The sequence below is a fragment of the Chelonia mydas genome, chromosome 22 (genome assembly GCF_015237465.2).
Source record: "Chelonia mydas isolate rCheMyd1 chromosome 22, rCheMyd1.pri.v2, whole genome shotgun sequence".
Classification (NCBI taxonomy): domain Eukaryota; kingdom Metazoa; phylum Chordata; order Testudines; family Cheloniidae; genus Chelonia; species Chelonia mydas.
In genome coordinates this window covers 487291-509202 of record NC_051262.2, presented here as the reverse complement: position 1 = coordinate 509202, position 21912 = coordinate 487291, and the positions used below count along the sequence as shown (strand labels likewise).

At 43.6% G+C, this 21912-nt stretch overlaps 1 protein-coding gene across 7 annotated transcripts in view; it reads left to right on the top strand.

Annotated features, from left to right (window-relative positions):
• The window catches only part of LOC114021049 (zinc finger protein 501), a 44494-nt gene extending 24245 nt beyond the window's left edge, over window positions 1-20249 (top strand). For 5 of the 7 annotated variants that reach the window (XM_043534120.1, XM_043534114.1, XM_043534117.1 and 2 more), the window contains 2 exons: window positions 12163-12268; window positions 12635-20249. In XM_043534120.1, coding sequence (XP_043390055.1) covers window positions 12184-12268; window positions 12635-13743 — 1194 coding nt within the window. In that variant the 5' untranslated portion in view covers window positions 12163-12183 and the 3' untranslated portion in view covers window positions 13744-20249. Of the gene's footprint in view, window positions 1-7330; window positions 9876-11149; window positions 11234-12162; window positions 12269-12634 lie in introns of those variants that run through there. The other 2 variants (XM_043534119.1, XM_043534118.1) reach the window with 2 other exon arrangements.
• The last annotated feature ends 1663 nt before the right edge of the window (window positions 20250-21912 follow it).

Genomic DNA, 21912 nt, shown 5'->3' with positions numbered 1-21912 from the left:
GGCTTGTTAAGTCTCTGGTTGCTTCCAAATCATTGGAAGGGCCTGAGACCCTTGGTTAGAATGCTCCCATTAGTATAAGTCCATGGTGCAGAGGTTTGAGCAGGAAAGAGGCCAAATGGAGATATTTCCAGGGCCTCTTTATAGCTTTTGCCAAGTGAAGTGAAACTCATTGTTCTCATTGAGGAAAATTACAGGTAACAAGATGGTGTTTGGAGTCACATGGGCAAGTCACTTGTCTATGCATGCTTTGCTTAGTCATAGGACAGGCCATCACCCATACTCTAGTTAGAATGTTCACAGGAAAGTCCATTAAATGTAGATAGGCACATCCCATGGTCCATTTTGAGTTTCTGGATGGGCCATTTAACATGAATAGTCCCTTCAGGATGTGCAGGCTAAATACCTTGTGGGTGTTACCACATGAGCAAACATTTGAAATACAGGTACACAGTTAATATTAATAACTTCAGTTACAAAAATGATACATGTATACAAATAGCAGGATCATATTCAGCAAATCATAACTTTTCTAATGACATCTTACTTGACATACTTTTTATAAGATTTGTTGCAATGATATAACAGTGGAGGCAACAATGATTTTGGTCATATTTTAATCTGATAATGCCACAGTCACCTCTCATTTTCATCCCACTTTTGATCAGCCCATCATGCTAAGTTTTCAGACAAGCCTTTTCATGGACAGGAAAATTACAGTAAAGTCAAAGGAGCAACAAGAGGAAAATCAATGGGGAAAGCTGCTCAACATCTTGGTTATCTGTACACAAATGCAAGGAGTATGGGGAAGAAGGAGGAAGAGCTGGAAGAATTAATCCATAACCTAAATTATGACTTAATTAGCATCACAGAGACTTGGTTGAACAAATCTCATAACTGGAATATTGGTATAGAGGAGTCTAGCTTGTTCAGGCAGGACAAGCAGGGTAAAAAGGGAGGAGATGTTGCATTATAGATCAAAAATATATATATTCTTGTTCTCAGGTCCAGAACAAAGTGGGAGGCAGACCAGATGAAGTTCATTAGATAAAGATAACAGGAGAAAAAAATTGGGGTGAGCTCCTGGTCAGAGTCTGCTATAGATCATGATATCAGGAAGAGAATGTGGACAAGGCATTTCTAGAGCAAATAAAAGAACTATCAAAAGACAAGACCTAGTAGCCATGCCTGATTTTAACTACCCCAACATCTGTTGGACAAGTAATACAGCAAAACACAAAATGTCCAATAAGTTCTTGGAGTGATTTGGGGACAACCTTTTTATTCCAAAAAATGGCAGAAATAACCAGGAGGATAGCCATTTCAGATTTGTTTATGGCCAAGATGAAGGAATTGACAGCGAATCTGAAGGTGGAAGGCAATTGGGTGAAAGTGAACATGAAATGATAAATTTTTGTGATTCTGAGGAAAGAAAGAAGTGAGAGCAGCAGAATAAGGACTTCAGACTTCAACAAACTAAGAGAACTGGTAACTACAGTCATATGGGAAGAAAATCTAAGGGAAAAATGAGTACAGGAGAGCTGACAGTTTGTCAAGGAAACAAGGCATAACTGCAAACTAACCTGATATGAAGGTGTGTTGTTATTGACATAATCTAGGACCTTATAGATCATTGTTGCAACCAAAGTCCTGTAGTGGCATCAAATCTTATATGAAGGGGGTCAAATGAGGTGTCTAAGACAAGGTGATGGTTTGCTGATTATGATTATGCTGTCTATATGTGTGTATCATTTTTATAGTTGAAGTTATGAATATTGGCTCTATACTGTCTGTAGTTCAAACCTGTGCTATGCTTCTGGGGGACACCCCAGATAAATTGGTGTCAGCTCTGCCTAGCCTGCTTGATGGCCCGTTAAGGACCATCAGCTATACAACTGACCCATTGAGAGAAGGCAGACATGCCTTGGGACTCAGCAAGGTATGCAGGGACATGCCTATGGACAGAACTCTGAGGTTTTTCCAGGCCATGTGATGGGCAGCTTGTCTTTGAAACAAAGACAGACAGACCACCTGGCAAGAGAGTATAAAGAGCTGCTGCAGCTTCTCCATCTTGTCTTCAATCTGCTTCCTACCTCTGGAAGAACTTTGCTACACTGAAGCTTTGAACAAAAGGACTGAACGACCCATCCCAGCTGTGGATATACTCCAGAGACTTGATTTGAACCTGCAGTTTATTCTATCACTCCTGCAAGCCTGAACCAAGAACTTTGCCATTACTGTGTGTAATTGATTCCATTTAACCAATTCTAGCTCTCATCTATATTTCTTTCCTTTTATGAATAAACTTTTAGATTTTAGATTCTAAAGGATTGGCAACAGCGTGATTTGTGGGTAAGATCTGATTTGTATATTGACCTGGGTCTGGGGCTTGGTCCTTTGGGATCAAGAGAACCTTTTTTCTTTTACTGGGGTATTGATTTTCATAACCATTTGTCCCCATAACGAGGGGCACTGGTGGTGATACTGGGAAACTGGAGTGTGTAAGGGAATTGCTTGTGTGACTTGTGGTTAGCCAGTGGGGTAAAACCAAAGTCTTCTCTGTTTGGCTGGTTTGGTTTGCCTTGGTGTGCATAGAAACCGCAGCCTTGGGCTGTAACTGCCCTGCTTTAAGCAATTTGTCCTGAATTGGCACTCTCAGTTGGGTCCCACCAGAACCAGTCTCGTTACAGAAGGAAACAAAGGGAGAATAGTAAGAGGCCAAGATAGCACCACAGGAGTGCTTTAATGACCTGAATATCAAAATGGAACCCTACAAAAAATAGAAACATGGACAAATTGTGGGGAGGAGTATAGGAGGAGGGCACAACCATGTAGGGACAAATCAGAAAGGGTAAGGAACTAGCAAGGGATAGAAAAGGCAATAAGAAAAGGTTTTATAAATACATTAGGAGCTAGAGCAGGCATTCTCAAACTGGGGTCGGGATCGTTTAGGGGGGTCACGAAGTTATTACAGGGGGGTCGCCCTAAACCCCACGTTGTCTCCAGCATTTATAATGGTGTTAAATATATTAAAAAGTGTTTTTAATTTATAAGGCGGGGTCGCTCTCAGAGGCTTGCTATGTGAAAGGGGTCACCAGTACAAAAGTCTGAGAACCACTGAGCTAGAGAAAGACGGAGGAAGGTGTAGCTCCTCTGCTTAGCAGGGAAGAAAAACTAATAACGACATTAAGAAAGCTCAGGTATTTCATGCCTGTTTTGCTTCTGTCTTTACTAAAAAGGTAAATGGTGAGCAGATACTTAACACAATGAATATTAACAATGAAGAGGAAGGAAGACAAGCCAAAATAGGGAAAGAACAGGTTAAAGAATATTTAGATGACGTGAATACATTCAACTTATCAGACGTGATGAAATTCGTCTTAGGATACTTAAGAAACTTGCTGAAGCAATCTGGGAATGGTTAGCAATTATCTCTAAGTACTCCCGGAGGAGGAAAACTTAGTACCTGTCTTTAAAAACAGGAACAAAAAGGACTTTGTGACTAGTCCACCCTTACTTCAATACCTGGAAGGATTCTGAAACAAATTATTAAAAAATCAATTTGATAGCATCTAGAGAATAATAGTGTCATAAGTTATAGCCAACATGGATTTGTCAAGAAGAAATCATGCCAAGCCAACCTAACTTCAGTCTTTGAATGGGTAACTGGCCTAGTGGATAGGGGGAAGCAGTAGATGTGACATATCTTTATTTTAATAAGGCTTTTGACATAGTCCCACATGATGTGCTAAAAAAATAAATAGAGAACAGTGTAGGTAGAGTCACAATGTTTTGAAAGACAGTCCTGAAAGAATAGTTACCAATGTTCACTGTCAAGTTTGGAAGGTTAGATGATGTATCTTGTGGGGTCCCACAATGATAGGTTCTGGGTCCAGTACTATTCAATGTTTTCATTAATGACTTATATAATCGAGTTCAGAGTATGCTTCTAAAATTTGCAGATGACATCAAGCTGGCAAGGTTGCAAGCGTTCTGGTGGCCAGGATTAGAATTCAAAATGACCTTTACAAATTGGAGGGTTGGTCTGAATGAACAAGATTAAATTCAGTAAATGCAAGTGCAAAGTACTTCACTTGGGAAGGAAAAATCAAATGCACGACTACAAAATAGGGAATAACTGGCTAAGTGGCAGTACTGCTGAAAAGGATCTGGAGGTTATAGTTGATCACGAATGGAATATGAGTCAACAATGTGCTTTAGCTGCAACTGGCTTGTTTAGTCTTGAGAAAAGAAGACTAAGGGGGAACCTGAAAAGAGTCTTCATATATTAAGGGCAGCTCTTAAGAGTACAGTGATGAATTGTTCTCCATATCCACTAAAGATAGGAGAATAAGTAATCATAGAAATGTAAGACTGGAAGAGACCTCAGATCATCTAGTACATTTCCCTGTGCTGAGGAAGGACTAAGTATTCTGTAAATTATCCCCGACAGGTGTTTTTTCAACCTGTTCTTAAAAACCTCCAATGATGGTGTTGTAGTTGGTGTTGGTCCTACTTTAAGCAGGGGATTGGACTAGATGACCTCCTGCGGTCTCTTCCAACCCTAATATTCTATGATTCTACGGAGATTCCACAACCTCATACTGAGAATGAGGGGCGATCAGCAGGTTATCTCAAGTGCTTGTAGACGAATGCACAAAGCCTTGGAAACAAGCAGGGAGAACTGGAGTTCCTGGTGATGTCAAGGAATTATGACGTGATTGGAATAACAGAGACTTGGTGGGATAACTCACATGACTGGAGTACTGTCATGGATGGTTATAAACTGTTCAGGAAGGACAGGGAGGCCAGAAAAGGTGGGAGAGTAGCACTGTATGTAAGGGAGCAGTATGACTGCTCAGAGCTCCGGTACGAAACTGCAGAAAAACCTGAGTATCTCTGGATTAAGTTTAGAAGTGTGAGCAACAAGAGTGATGTAGTGGTGGGAGTCTGCTATAGACCACCGACCAGGGGGATGAGGTGGATGAGGCTTTCTTCTGGCAACTCGCAGAAGCTACTAGATCGCACGCCCTGGTTCTCATGGGTGACTTTAATTTTCCTGATATCTGCTGGGAGAGCAATACAGCGGTGCATAGACCATCCAGGAAGTTTTTGGAAAGCGTAGGGGACAATTTCCTGGTGCAAGTGCTAGAGGAGCCAACTAGGGGGGGAGCTTTTCTTGACGTGCTGCTCACAAACTGGGAAGAATTAGTGGGGGAAGCAAAAGTGGATGGGAATCTGGGAGGCAGTGACCATGAGTTGGTTGAGTTCAGGATCCTGACACAGGGAAGAAAGATAAGCAGCAGGATACGGACCCTGGACTTCAGGAAAGCAGACTTCGACTCCCTCAGGGAGCGGATGGGTAGGATCCCCTGGGGGACTAACATGAAGGGGAAAGGAGTCCAGGAGAGCTGGCTGTATTTCAAGGAATCCCTGTTGAGGTTACAGGGACAAACCATCCCGATAAGTCGAAAGAATAGTAAATATGGCAGGCGACCAGCTTGGCTTAACGGTGAAATCCTAGCGGATCTTAAACATAGTGACAGAGAATGTGGAAAAAGCTAATGTGCTCAATGCTTTTTTTGCCTCTGTCTTCACGAACAAGGTCAGCTCCCAGACTGCTGCGCTGGGCATCACAGCATGGGCAGTAGAATGCGTTACCTCTGTGGAGAAAGAGGTGGTTAGGGACTATTTAGAAAAGCTGGACATGCACAAGTCCATGGGGCCGGACGAGTTGCATCCGAGAGTGCTAAAGGAATTGGCGGCTGTGATTGCAGAGCCATTGGCCATTATCTTTGAAAACTGGTGGCGAACGGGGGAAGTCCCAGATGACTGGAAAAAGGCTAATGTAGTGCCAATCTTTAAAAAAGGGAAGAAGGAGGATCCTGGGAACTACAGGCCAGTCAGCCTCACCTCAGTCCCCGGAAAAATCATGAAGCAGGTCCTCAAGGAATCAATCCTGAAGCACTTACACTAGAGGAAAGTGATCAGGAACAGTCAGCATGGATTTACCAAGGGTAGGTCATGTCTGACTAATCTAATCGCCTTCTATGATGAGATTACTGGTTCTGTGGATGAAGGGAAAGCAGTGGATGTATTGTTTCTTGACTTTAGCAAAGCTTTTGACACGGTCTCCCACAGTGTTCTTGTCAGCAAGTTAGAGAAGTATGGGCTGGATGAATGCACTCTAAGGTGGGTAGAAAGTTGGCTAGATTGTCGGGCTCAACGGGTAGTGATCAATGGCTCCATGTCTAGTTGGCAGCCGGTGTCAAGTGGAGTGCCCCAAGGGTCGGTCCTGGGGCCGGTTTTGTTCAATATCTTCATAAATGATCTGGAGGATGGCGTGGATTGCACCCTCAGCAAGTTTGCGGATGACACTAAACTAGGAGGAGTGGTAGATACGCTGGAGGGCAGGGATAGGATACAGAGGGACCTAGACAAATTGGAGGATTGGGCCAAAAGAAATCTGATGAGGTTCAATAAAGATAAGTGCAGGGTCCTGCACTTAGGACGGAAGAACCCAATGCACCGCTACAGACTAGGGACCGAATGGCTAGGCAGCAGTTCTGCAGAAAAGGACCTAGGGGTGACAGTGGACGAGAAACTGGATATGTGTCAGCAGTGTGCCCTTGTTGCCAAGAAGGCCAATGGCATTTTGGGATGTATAAGTAGGGGCACAGCAAGCAGATCGAGGGACGTGATCATTCCCCTCTATTCGACATTGGTGAGGCCTCATCTGGAGTACTGTGTCCAGTTTTGGGCCCCACACTACAAGAAGGATGTGGATAAATTGGAGAGAGTCCAGCGAAGGGCAACAAAAATGATTAGGGGTCTGGAACACATGACTTATGAGGAGAGGCTGAGGGAACTGGGATTGTTTAGTCTGCAGAAGAGAAGAATGAGAGGGGATTTGATAGCTGCTTTCAACTACCTGAGAGATGGTTCCAAAGAGGATGGTTCTAGACTATTCTCAGTGGTGGCAGATGACAGGACAAGGAGTAATGGTCTCAAGTTGTAGTGGGGGAGGTTTAGGTTGGATATTAGGAAAAACTTTTTCACTAGGAGGGTGGTGAAACACTGGAATGCGTTACCTAGGGAGGTGGTAGAATCTCCTTCCTTAGAGGTTTTTAAGGTCAGGCTTGACAAAGCCCTGGCTGGGATGATTTAATTGGGGATTTGTCCTGCTTTGAGCAGGGGGTTGGACTAGATGACCTCCTGAGGTCCCTTCCCACCCTGATATTCTATGATTCTATGATTCAACCACCCTAGGTAATTTTTTTCCCCAGTGCTTAACTACCCTTATAGTTAGGAAATTCTTATTACTCTCTAACCTAAATCTCCCTTTGTGCAATTCAAGCCCATTACTCCTTGTCCGGTCCCAAGTGGATATGGAGAACAGTTAAGCACCCTCCTCTATATAAAAACCATTTATGTATTTGCAGACTATTATCATGTCCCCCTTTTTCTCTTCTCCAGAATATAAAAACCCGATTTTCCCAGTGTTTCAGGTCATGTTTTCTGGACCATTAATCATTTTTTAATTTTCTCTCCTCTGGACTTTATCCAGTATGCCCACATCTTTCCCAAAGTGTGTTTTTGCCCAGAACTGCATACAATATTCCAGCTGAGCTCTTACCAATCCTGAGTAGAGTGAAAGAATGACTTCTCATGTCTTGCTTATAGCAGTCCTGCTTATAAATGCCATAATGAAGTTTTAGTTTTTCACAACAGCATTAAATTGTTGAGTCTGTTTTAGTTGGTAATCCAATACAATCCCCAGATCCTTTTCCGCAGTACTCATCGTTAGGCACTCCTTTCCCATTTTGTATTTGTGCAGTTGATTATTCCTTTCTATGTGTAGTACTTTACATATATCCTCATTGCCTTTCATGCTATTTATTTCAGGACATTTTTCCAGTTTGTCAGGCTCATTTTGAATTCAAATGTTGTCCTCCAAAGCTCTTGCAGCCCCTTCCAGCTTGGTGTTGTCTGCAAACTTTATAAGTGTACTCTCTCTGCCATTTATAAACACATTGACTAGAACTGGACCAAGGACAGATCCCTGGGGGACCCCACTCAATATGTCCTTCCACCTTGACTGTGTACTGTTCACTATTATGCTCTGATAAAGGTTTTCCAATCAGTTGTACATCCACCTTGTTGTAGGTTCGTCTAGGCTATATTTCCCTAATTTGCATATGAGAAGGTCATATGAGACCATATGACCAAAAGTCAAAATATATCATATTTACTGCTCTCCCCATCCACAAGGCTTGTTACCCTTTCAAAGAAAACTAGGTTGGTTTGACATGATTTATCGTTGACAAATGTATGTTGACAGTTGCTTCTCACCTTATTTTCTTCACGCACATACAATTTGTTTGATTATTTGCTCCATCATCTTTCTGGTTACCAAAAATTAAGCTGACTGGTCTATAATTCCCTAGGCTGTCCTTGTTCCCTTTTTATAATTAGTAACTATATTTGCCCTTTTCCAGTTCTCTGGGATATCTCCCATCCTTCATGAGTCCTCAAAGATAATCTTCAATGGCTTAGGATTCTCTTACATCCAAGAATATTTAAGGAACTCGCTGATTTTCATCAGGCCTTCCTTACTTGAAGACACCTTCAATGATTATCTCTAATGACTCAGAGGTCTCTTCTGTCAGGTCCTTAATGAGCTTACATTGCAGCAAAGAGGATTTATGTTAGATATTAAGAAAAACTGTCTACTTATAAGGACAGTTATGCTCTGGAATAGGCTTCCAAGGAAGCTTGTGAATTCCCCATAATTGAAAATTTTAAAAAACAGATTGGACAAATAAATGTTTGTGAGGGATGGTCTAGGTTTACTGGGTCCTGTCATAGTACATGGGTCTGGACTAGATGACTTCTTGAGCTCCCTTCCAGCCTGACATTTCTAAGGTTCTGTGCTTTCTTCATGATGCTTCTTGCTTTTTGGAGGAACTCCCCATAAGCATCCCCAGACCTATCTCGTTATCATCATTCCCATCCCTCCGTACAACTCCTTTGTTCCATGAAGCCTTCAAACATATGACAATGGTTAGGCTGCTGTTGAGCTGAGACCACTGTTTATCAGGGTGTCAAATTCTGTCTTATTGTTTCCTTGTGCTCCCCCGTCACTATTCAGGTCCTGTATTCATTGGACCTGTATTCCCCCTCTGTGGTCCAGCAAGGCTGTCCTCTCAGGCTGCCCAGCTGGCACCTCTATTGGGTAGAAACCCCCAGCAGTCAGGAGGGAGAGAGATGTATATCCAGGCTACACAGCTCCCTGCCTATCCTGTGAATTCCCCAGCAAGGCAGATCCCCTCAGCAGGCCTGCTTTGCCTTTCTTCCTCAGAGGCTATGAACAGTGTAACTGCCCTTGCTTGACTTACCACACAGCCTTTTCCCAGCAAACAATGATTCTCAAGTTAAAAGATTACAGAACGAATATTTTAAAAAGAATTATAGAACCTATATGCATGCTTACCAGAGATCACCCCAGCTGAGGCAGGTGAACAGACTTCAAACCCCACCAAGAGGTTGGTATTTTTCTGTGGTCGCAAGCTAATAATTCTTAGCTCAGAACAAGCATGCCCATGCATCTAAGAATCACTCTTTTATCCAGTTCGGGCCTCTAAACTTTACTCTTGGGTGAATTCTGCAGACGCGCAGAATTCGTGTGCTGTGCAGAATTTTTTTTCTCTGCAGAAAATGCATTCTGCCAGAGATGTGCTGCAGTTGTACCTTTTGCCCACCTGGGTCTGTTGTGGTGCCAGAACAGAGAGCAGCTGCTCTCAGGCACGACCAGCTCCTGCTGCAGATAAGGAAGAGAAGAGGCTGGTTTCCTTACGCTGCCCTAACCATGGGACCAGGTCAGGAGGCACTGGCTATGAGGGGATGGACAGCATGGGCACATGGGGCTGCTGGGTGGTCAGACTGAGGTTCAGAAGAGCTAGTGGGGAGGGACAGATTGGTGTGGGGTCTCAATGGGAGAAGGGGTTTAGGGACACATGGGGACAGGGCAGAGGGGTTGCAGGGACATATAGGAATGGAGGAGAAGGGGTAGCTGAGTGGGGGTGTAGGGACACATGGGGATGGGAGGATGGGGTCGCTGAGTGGGGCTATATGGGGAAGGGGGAGGGAGTGCAGGGACACCTAGGGTAAAGGAGAGGGTGGCTGTGTGGGAGAGGGTGGCTGAGTGGGGGTGCAGAGACACATGGGGACAGAGGCAGATGTGCCTGACTGAATGAGAGAGAGAGAGGCTAGGGGTCAGCCGGAGTCCTGCATTGGGGAGGCTCCCTAACAACCCTCCCCATCAACAGCTGTTCTATATTTCTCCCACCCACCCCCAAAAACCCTCCAGATTAACATCCAGCCCCCTTCCCAGCAATTACTTCCATCCTCTCCTCCGTTACCCCTGACTCGCACAAGCCTTTGCACTACTTCTGGGTGTGTTGGAAATACAGTTCTGTATTGTAGTTTAAATGAATTATTACTCAGTTTTATGTTAATATCCCCAGTAATGAATCTTTTTGTCAAAAAACATTTCCTTAATCTTTTTTGCGCTCTGTATTGATACAGAAATACTTGCTGACAGGTATTTCGAAATAAATTACCAAAATAATTGAAACTGGTGTGATTATAATGTGTTATTTTGACAAATAAAATATAAAGAATTCTAAAATATTATGAGCAGAATTTTTAATTTTTTGGCACAGAATGCTCCCAGGAGTAGAACTTATGTTCATGTAACAGGTAATCAGCAGGCAATGGTTTCTCCTCAGGGTGCAGCTTCCATAGGTTTGGTGTGGAGGTGAGACATTGCTTTCTCCTCCCACTGTGTATTTCCTAGGAATCTATCCCACTTAACTTTGTCTAGCACATTGTTTCAAAGAGTCCTTTGAAGCTCATAACACTTTCTTGGACTTTTGTTAGCCAGGTCCCCTCCCCAGAGATGTTACAGCCCATCCTACAGTAATACATATACACTCTTATTTTTAATACAATAAACTGCTAGGATACTGAAAACTTAATTCAATAAGGTTTGAGTTAATTCAGTAATGATGGTCCAGGATATTGCAGAAAATTGTCATCACTGTCAAACCCATGTCTGTTTGTATCCATCCTTCTCTTGTCTTGTTCTTAGATTCTCATATTTTGGGGCAAAGAGTTTTTTGTTCTGTGTTTGTAGAATGTCCAGAAGATCCTGGTCCATGATTTGCACTACTAGGTATTATGATAATAGAAATCATAAATGATAATAATGGGGAGGTTGTGGTTAGTGGGGGGTGTGTGTGTGTGTGTCAGAAAGTGGGGAGGGGAAGGTTTTGGGCAAAGAGCTCCTGTGAGCCAGGAGTGCTGGAGCGGGTAGTGGTGGAGATGCCATGGAACAGCTGCTGTAGGGAGTTAGGATGCTGTGGAGGGCTGGAAGAAATGGAACTCAAGGATCTGGAAGGGTTGCTGCTGATTAGAGTAATGGGAGCATGGGTGCTGGGTAGCGGGTGCTCCAGGAAAAAGGGGTGCTAGCAACGGGAGGGAGAAATGGTACACATTTTTGGCAGGAGCTCTTGGGAATCAGGACCATGGAACAATCAAGACAGTGGGATTATGGGGTGAAAATGGTTGGGGAGCAGAGAATTTGGGAGTACTGATAACAAGGAGGGCTGTGCGTAATGGGAGGGGAGGAGAACACAAGGAGTGGCTGTTCCTTGGGTCCCAGGAGACAACAAAGGGCAAGATTAGTTAGAGAATGGTGCGTGGAGGTCCTAATGATTGGCAGGGCTAGCTCCCTCTCTGTGCCCTTCTTTGTCTCTCTCTCTCCCCTCAGCTGTCAGGCCTTGTGCCTTTCCTCCTCCTGCACTCTCTCTGGGCTTCTCTCTGTCAGAAAAAAGCAGTTCCAGGGGGATTTACCCTCTGCCTGGAGTCTTCCCTTTCTGTGACATGGAGTTAGGTACTCTTTGATCGTGACTGTCTGGCTGTGTGTTCCCAGTAGGCATGGGCACAGTTGAACCCCTCATAAGAAGAGTGTCTGCACCTTTGAGAACATTGGGAGCTGGCCCCATGATTTTACTGCTTTAAAATGGGCTGGGGTTAAAATAACAGAAGTTTTTGTGTGTGTGACAAAATGTCCCATGAATTTACCTTGTCTCACTTGATCAGGGTTTCCAGTTTCCAAACCTGATGTCACCTCCCAGAAGGAGCAAAGGGAAGAGCCGTTTTCCCCAGATCGCAGAGGAAAGCGAGATTCTGAGAGGCTGCTGTACAGGTGAGTGATCATTGAACCAATTCAAATACTGTCAGTTCCTGAAGGAAACAGCTGGGATTTCCAACAAAGACCTGTGAGCTGTCTGAATTCAAGATTGTCCCCAGCAGGTGTCCTATGCTCAGGGCAAATATTGCTCATGGCTTCTACCCACCCTGACTAACTCATGGCAGTAACTCCCTCCCTGAACTTCCTTCTCCCTGAGTGTTTGGATGGGAGCTGGATGCAGAATTGATCCTCTACTCTCTCCCGTTTAGGGAAGAGTTTGGGGAAATTCAGTCCCTGATTTTTTCCCATCTCCAGCTCTTCTTTTGGTTTGTTCTCCCCTTTTCCATTCTGGTTTCTGAGGGTTTTTCTTTGTACCACCAGGTGATGGGATGGTGAATGAGACCATGGTGCCCGATCCTCAGCAGGAAGATGATGAGGAAGTGGAACCACATGGGGTGTTACTGCAAAGATGCAAAGGGAGTGTGTCCAGGAGTAGTGAGCAGGAAAAAGCTTGTGAGAATCAGTACAGGCCAGAGAAGCAGCAGGGAAACCAGCCAACACAGAAAGCTGGTCAATCTGTTAATTATCAGGGAAGTCAGAAACACAACAAGAAAACCATGGCCCAGCAGATTATCCTCATGGGAGAGAGAAATAACACATGCATTGAGTGTGGGAAAAAGTTCAGTAAGCGAGCACACCTTATTATCCATCAGAGAAGCCACACAGGGGATAAACCCTATGAATGCTGTGAGTGTGGGAAAACCTTCGCTCAGAGCTCAAACCTTACTACACATCAGAGAATCCACACAGGAGAGAAACCCTATGAATGCTGTGAGTGTCGAAAATCCTTCACTGATCACTCAACCCTTATTAGTCATCAGAGAATCCACACAGGGGAGAAACCCTATGAATGCTGTGACTGTGGGAAATCCTTCTCTCGGAGCTTACACCTTATTCAGCATCAGAGAATCCACACAGGGGAGAAACCCTATGAATGCTGTGAATGCGGGCAAACCTTCGCTCAGAGCTCACAGCTTATTAGACATCAGAGGATCCACACAGGGGAGAAACCCTATGAATGCTGTGAATGTGGGAAAACCTTCACTGGTAGTTCAAACCTTATTAGCCATCAGAGAATCCACACAGGGGAAAAACCCTATGAATGCTGTGAGTGTGGGAAAACCTTCACTGATAGCTCAACCCTTATTAGCCACCAGAGAATCCACACCGGAGAGAAACCCTATCGATGCTGTGAATGTGGGAAAACTTTCTCTTGGAGCTCAGCTCTTATTCAACATCAGAGAATCCACACAGGGGAGAAACCCTATGAATGCTGTGAGTGCAGGAAAACCTTTTCTCAGAGCTCAACCCTTATTCAACATCAAAGAATCCACACAGGGGAGAAACCCTATGCATGTTGTGAGTGCGGGAAAACCTTTGCTCAGAGCTCAAAACTTATTAGACATCAGAGGATCCACACAAGAGAGTGACCCTATGAATTTTATGAATATGGCAAGTTCTTATATCCGAACTCAGCCTTTATTTATCATTAGAGATGCTGCAAGGGAGTTAGAAACCATACAAACCCTGTCTAGAAAAGATTGTTTTCCTTTTGCTAATTCCCACATAGTGAAATTTAAGGTGTCATTTGTGTCCCTGTGATATTTCAGTTCCCCTAGATGAGTTGTCTGCTTTTCCCTTCTGTAGCACATCCTCCCTTAGGGAGAATCCCAGAGTCTTTATGATCAACTGCTTTGTTCTATGTCATGGAAGTGTGTCTCTCAAACAAGAGTGTCCATCAACTCCAGAGGTTTAATGTACTTGAGCCTTGATTCCACTAGGATTTACCTAGCTTCAATTAGCGATCTTGATGTAAAAACAAGTTTTTTTTCAATTAAAAAAAATAAATTACTGTGGCCACTATAAATGGACTATCAAATTTTGTGAAGACCTGAGATAACATCCATCATTTTTCCTAGTGTAAACAAATTCGGAGCATCACATTTATACTTTTCCTCCCACTGCAAAGCAATTGTTGGTTACCACATTCCCTCGCTATGGACAGATTGTCTCATTCCCAGTTGTTTTCACATTGCACTGGGTTCTGCTGAATGTTTTTATACCATTTTAAATATATATAAAGATAACAGAGAGAAGGAGCAGGATTAGGGATAGGAAAAAAAAAGTTTTTTCAACCTCTGTGACACCTGAAAAAGAAGTGGTGAGTCGCAGGGATTACTCCAGCAGTGTTTCTCTCTTTGATCCAGAATTTATGTAGAATTAGTTTTCCACTTTCTACACCTCCACCTCTCACTGTTGTCTTATGATTCAGTGTTATCAGCCCTCTGCGTGGGAATAACACTTGGATTTGATCCTAAACCATAGTAATTTAGGGCCTGAGATGAAAGTGTCAAATACCTGGAAGGGGAATTTGAATTAATCTCAACTGAAGTATAATAATTTGGAGTTCAAATCTCAGTTTCCAACTATTGGCAAAGCCTCTTCTAGGATTTTTCCTATTGAGATGGGATTGTTTGGAGATGGAGAGGCTGGGATTTTTTCCAGTTATGATGATGCTAGAAGTTTTGTAAATGATACCACTCAATAGTAATGAGTGAAGCAGGTTTCAATGAGTCAGAAGAGAATGTAATGGGAGAATATCTTGTTTTGATTCTGAGTCATCACCTTTAACTTGCTCTGGAATTTCTAGTTCAGTGGTCTCCAACCTTTCTGTGGGAATAGCACATTGGCGCCCGCCACAGTCTGTTGAGAATAGCAAACACCCCGCCTCCGAAATGCCGCCGAGAAGTGGCAGCGGAAAGAAGCCTCACCGCCGAGAAATGGCAACGCTTCTCGAAGGCATTTCAGCGGGCCATTCTCAGGTGGCTGTGCCCGGCGGCGGCATTTCAGCAGCATAGTGTCCTGCGGGTATTGGGGACCCCGTTCTAGTTATATGAAACTGGATGTATCTTTTACCTCTCTGCAGTGTGCGTTTTTCCTCTTTTTGATGAAGGGCCGTTTGGTCCCATAACCAGATATTAGTTAACTTGCCTGACTATAGCTCAGATTGATTGGGGACTTTGAGAAAATGACAGTTTACTCAAATAGTCTTTTTTATTTTATTTTTGCTTTTCCCTGCCTCCTCCATGATGAGATGGAGAAACTTCAAGTGCAGTTTAATCAAACAGGAGAGAATAACTCCAAGCTTACTGTTTTTACATCTCCCATCTGAAATGGTCAACAGCAGCCCACCCCAAATTGCACAACTAACTGAAATAAACTGGATACAATCAGAGTGTTGTTCATAGAATCATAGAATCATAGAATATCAGGGTTGGAAGGGACCCCAGAAGGTCATCTAGTCCAACCCCCTGCTCAAAGCAGGACCAAGTCCCAGTTAAATCATCCCAGCCAGGGCTTTGTCAAGCCTGACCTTAAAAACCTCTAAGGAAGGAGATTCTACCACCTCCCTAGGTAACGCATTCCAGTGTTTCACCACCCTCTTAGTGAAAAAGTTTTTCCTAATATCCAATCTAAACCTCCCCCATTGCAACTTGAGACCATTACTCCTCGTTCTGTCATCTGCTACCATTGAGAACAGTCTAGAGCCATCCTCTTTGGAACCCCCTTTCAGGTAGTTGAAAGCAGCTATCAAATCCCCCCTCATTCTTCTCTTCTGCAGACTAAACAATCCCAGCTCCCTCAGCCTCTCCTCATAAGTCATGTGCTCTAGACCCCTAATCATTTTTGTTGCCCTTCGCTGGACTCTTTCCAATTTATCCACATCCTTCTTGTAGTGTGGGGCCCAAAACTGGACACAGTACTCCAGATGAGGCCTCACCAGTGTCGAATAGAGGGGAACGATCACGTCCCTCGATCTGCTCGCTATGCCCCTACTTATACATCCCAAAATGCCATTGGCCTTCTTGGCAACAAGGGCACACTGCTGACTCATATCCAGCTTCTCGTCCACTGTCACCCCTAGGTCCTTTTCCGCAGAACTGCTGCCTAGCCATTCGGTCCCTAGTCTGTAGCGGTGCATTGGATTCTTCCATCCTAAGTGCAGGACCCTGCACTTATCCTTATTGAACCTCATCAGATTTCTTTTGGCCCAATCCTCCAATTTGTCTAGGTCCTTCTGTATCCTATCCCTCCCCTCCAGCGTATCTACCACTCCTCCCAGTTTAGTATCATCCGCAAATTTGCTGAGAGTGCAATCCACACCATCCTCCAGATCATTTATGAAGATATTGAACAAAACCGGCCCCAGGACCGACCCCTGGGGCACTCCACTTGACACCGGCTGCCAACTAGACATGGAGCCATTGATCACTACCCGTTGAGCCCGACAATCTAGCCAGCTTTCTACCCACCTTATAGTGCATTCATCCAGCCCATACTTCTTTAACTTGCTGACAAGAATGCTGTGGGAGACCGTGTCAAAAGCTTTGCTAAAGTCAAGAAACAATACATCCACTGCTTTCCCTTCATCCACAGAACCAGTAATCTCATCATAAAAGGCGATTAGATTAGTCAGGCATGACCTTCCCTTGGTGAATCCATGCTGACTGTTCCTGATCACTTTCCTCTCCTCTAAGTGCTTCAGGATTGATTCTTTGAGGACCTGCTCCATGATTTTTCCAGGGACTGAGGTGAGGCTGACTGGCCTGTAGTTCCCAGGATCCTCCTTCTTCCCTTTTTTAAAGATGGGCACTACATTAGCCTTTTTCCAGTCATCCGGGACTTCCCCCGTTCGCCACGAGTTTTCAAAGATAATGGCCAAGGGCTCTGCAATCACAGCCGCCAATTCCTTCAGCACTCTCGGATGCAATTCGTCCGGCCCCATGGACTTGTGCACGTCCAGCTTTTCTAAATAGTCCCTAACCACCTCTATCTCTACAGAGGGCTGGCCATCTCTTCCCCATTTTGTGATGCCCAGCACAGCAGTCTGGGAGCTGACCTTGTTAGTGAAAACAGAGGCAAAAAAAGCATTGAGTACATTAGCTTTTTCCACATCCTCTGTCACTAGGTTCAGTTGTTTAGGTCAATATTTTATCACATGATCCGGGGAGAGAATTCCACAGTAAGTGACTAGGAACTAAGCAAAAGGTGCACGTTTGTTTCCCAAGGCAATTGTGACCCAGACTCTTGTGACAGACGATATCCTAGTGTTCACACCGTACACACACTTGCAATAATTTTAGTGCAAGGCATTGAGAGATTATACTCCATATCCTTTATGAAAATATGCTTATGATATGGATATGACATAACAGAAATACTTTCTGCAAGATGGCTCATGTAAGATATCATTGGACAGGTTATGATTTACTGAATGTGATTATCCAATGTATTTGCATGTATCATTTCTTTATCTAAAGTTGGAATATCAACTATGTAACAATTACAACTCAGAGTGTATTGGGAAGATACCCACCAGATGATAGGCCATCAGATTTGATGGGCCATTAGAAAGATACAACAAGACTGGAAAGATACTAATCTCTCTCCTTCCTGGGATCTAGCAGTGTCACAGCTACATCAGGTGGTCTTGTCTCCTGATACTAAACATTATCTTGGACTTCTTGTAACTTTCCACTACAAGGAGAAGGAGTGTCAAGTTTGGGAAACAAAAGATTCCTAGCTTATGTAAATCTTAGGGAAGGGTGGGGAGGAGGGCAATCAAGACTTTCCTCCATTGCCTTCCCAAGAAGAAGGACTGCTGAAAGTACCTGGAGGAACAGAGGAACTAACCTGAAGGTAAAGGCAGGGGAGAGTCCAGACCGAGGCAGGGTTCTGGTCTGCAAGAAGAAATAGCTGGGACTTTGAGCTACAGAAACTCTTCATCCTGCCTAATTCAACATTTAGGGTAAGAAACTACATTCGGTATCCTGTATCTTTAGTGAATCAAGCTTAGTTTGCGTGTTTTGTTTTATTTGCTTAGTAATCTGCTTTGATCTGTTTATCTTATACTCACAATTTTTCTGTAGTTAATAAAGTGACTAAGTGATAGCAAACAGGTAATCTGCTATGATCTAACAAATAAACAAGAAACTGCAAACAGCCTACTATACTAGGTAAATAGGATTTGAATTAGCAATTTCTCACCCTGACTGATAATACAAGCAGTCCACCAAGTTTCCATACACAGGTTTGAAATCCCTTTAGCCTGGGACCAGCACTTCCCCCAGTTCAGTCTTTGTACCTCAGATATTTCCAGGAGTTCTCTTGGGTGGGGAGTGAGGCCCAGAGATGATGTCACTCCTCATTTTATGTAGTTTTTCCATGTGATGGGAACCCTTTGTTTCAAGCTAAGTTCACAGCCCAGTTTGTGGAAAGATCTAGGTACCAAACTGGAGCTCAGTGTCATGTGGTCTGGTCACGTGCCCTTGCCTTCCTTGCTGAGTCATAGCAGCCATTACTCATAGATTGTCTGGTGCGTTCTCAAGAAGGCTGAGCTCTTCAATGCTCCATTGTCTTTGTTGATGAGCCATCACCACATGAGCAATGTCTAGCTTCTACATTGTTGTACCTGAAAGGCTAGTTCTGGATGTTACCCAGAGTAAGCACATTTGAAATACAGATACCTAGTCAGTATTCATACCTCCAGATACAAAAATGATACATGCATACAAATAAGATAATCATATTTAGCAAATCATAACTTTTCCATAGACACCTTACATGACATATTTGTACAAGATGCATTATAGCTATGTCTTAATCATATCATAATGATACCAGTATGATGAATATGGGGTGCAGTGTCACAGTGGTGAAACCTTGCAAAAGACAGGCTGTGAGCAGAAGTCAAGCTCTGCCTGCATGCAGGCTCACAGAATCTGTCAAGAACAGGGCTCATATTGCAAAAACATACACATTCCTGAGAAGTGTTAGGCTCAGGACATTCACAGAAACACATTCCAGAAGGATGGTATCAGAACCCCCTGACTTCTCTTAAAGATATGGTCAGGATGACAGTGTGATGGATAGAGATGTTTTGATCGTACCAACATGTACAAGGTAAAGGGTGGTTACTGACCATATCAGAGGGGCAATATGAAATTTGTTTGTATCAGTGTACAAAATAGAGTCTTGGAGGAAGTGTCTTTGGCTAGCCTAGGGGAAGTGGAAAGTCCCACCACTGACTGAGCTGGTCCATTGTGACAAGCGTACATGTGGTAGTGGTCCTGTAGAGTCTACAGGATACTAGGACTGTGCTTCATTAATAAAGTTGGCTGGGTGCCTTTGCTACTAAACAGGTCTGTGGTGATGGGGCAGTTCGATCAGAACCTGATGTATGGGCTATCTGGCCAGAGCCAGTGCAACACAGAGAGAACACACACATGCAGACATCTGACAACTGCAGTGTTATATGTGAAGTAGTACACACAAGCTGCTATTATGACTAATAGTATGTTATCCATATAAAGCTGGGGAGTGGCCAAAACCAATTCCTCAGAGGCAAAGAGCAGCTGATGCCTCACCCAGGTGTAAACAAGGGTGATGGACCATTGCTTGCGAACTGACCATTCTTTGCCAGGAAAAAGGGCGGGGCAAAAAAATTCTACATTTTAGCAAAGAAACATGGAGTTCCTGTTCACACAGACTACCTGTAGTCTTGCTCCCAGCTGGGAATGCTTCTCAAAGTGGGAACAGGACTATAAAACAAAGGGGCAGACCCTCCCCAACACCCCGTTTCTCTCCCTGCTCATTGCATTCTCTGCACCTGTGAAGACAAAATGACACAGCCCTTAAGCTTTGATGGAGGTGTACTACTTCTCAGCACGTGCTTCAGGAGTAAGACTACTGAAGCACGTGCTGAGAAAAATTTGCTTTGAAATTAAGAATTTCTTAAGTATGTGTTAGGAAGCATTTTATCTTTATTTTTTGTAACCATTTATGACTTTTAAGCCACATTACCTGTACTCTCATAAAATCTCTTTGTAGTTGTTAAACTTGTTTTCTATGTTAAATACAGTGTGTTTAAACTGAAGTTTCTGAATAGCTATTTGAAATAATAAGATGGTATATTATTCTCTTAAAGGTTTATTGGACTTCAAATACTTTGTAGTGTCCAGGAGAGTACTGGGCAGTACAAGACATACATTTCTGGGGAAAATCTGGGACTGGGGTGTGTGTGTTAGGGCTCACCATAAAGTGTAGTAGAAAGAGAGCCTAAGACATGAGGTGTGGTAAAAGGGGCCTGGTGTAAGGCCTAAGGCTGCTACTAAATTCAGGCCCTGCTGAGAGAAAGCAAAGTTAGCAAGAGTCAAGGTATGAGCAGCCGTCAGGCCCTGTTACAAAACATGCTTATTTGGAAGTGCACAGGACCTAGCAGTGTTATGCTTATAAGAAGCACACACAATTTTTAAAAAAGAGGGTAAGGCAATATGCCACATTTATTGAGAGAACAGTTTAAGCATTAAAATCAGCATATGCTTTCGCACATTCACACACACCAAAAGATTCTGCAACTGGATCTTATAGTTACCAGTCCATAGTGTTGCTTGGTCAGTTCCAGTGGCCAGCTGAAACTGCACACGAGGAAGGGGAGCTGGAGTTCTTGTTAGGATATAGATATTCAGGCCTGTCTGTAAAGGCCTGTACTTTAAGAATTTAGGGGTATTCTTATTACTTGGCTAGTTCTAGAGGTATAAAAGAAAGAATCAAAATCACTGTCTGCTGGTGTAAGGGCCTTCTCTTACTGTGACAGTTTGAGGCCCTGTTCTTAGGCTAAGGCCTTTGGCTAAGCAGCAGAGGCAGCCATAAGCCAGGAAGCGAACAGTCACATCCTCACATTCCAAACTAGCCACATTGAAAGAAGGTGCTATTGGGCTGTTAGGAATACAATCCTGTCCTGAATACAATCCTGTCCTGATAATTCCTATCACCTCCAAAGAAAGGGAAGTGCCTAGAAAATGTAAAAGGAAACTTAGTTTGATAGCATCCTGTCTGGCAAGAACTCACTTATCAATAGCTGGGATGTGAGATCCTCACTTCTGTATTGTTTTCCCACTTTGCTATTGTTTGTCTGTATAATCTCTGTCTGGTTCTGTGATTGTTCCTGTCTGCTGTATAATTAATTTTGCTGGGTGTAATCTAATTAAGGTGGTGGGATATAATTGGTTAGCTAATCATGTTACAATATGTTAGGATTGGTTAGTTAAATTTCAGTAGAATGATTGGTTAAGGTATAGCTAAGAATATTACTATATAAATTAGGGGCAAACAGGAAGTAAGTTGGGATTCGAAAATAAGGAAAAAGGAACTTGTATTTAAGCTTGCTGGAAGTTCACCCCAATAAACATCGAATTGTTTGCACCTTTGGACTTCGGGTATTGTTGCTCTCTGTTCATGCGAGAAGTGGGAGAGTGAAGGAATAAGCTCTCTAACATCTTGGTGCCGGGACTTGGATACATCGCATTGGATAGGTGAGTGGCAGCCTGTAAGTCCCCCTCCCCAACAGTCCGCGCAGCTGCTTGGAGGGGGTATGGCGAACTCTCGTGATGGTAGTTGCGGGTTCTGGCAAGCTGGGGTAACGGATTTTTTGAACAAATGGATAAGGAAGAATCAGGGCCCATACCAGGTGCAGGGGTTCACCTGGGATGAGATTGAGAAGGAGATGGGAGAGGTTTTGGGAGACCCCAAGGGAAAGG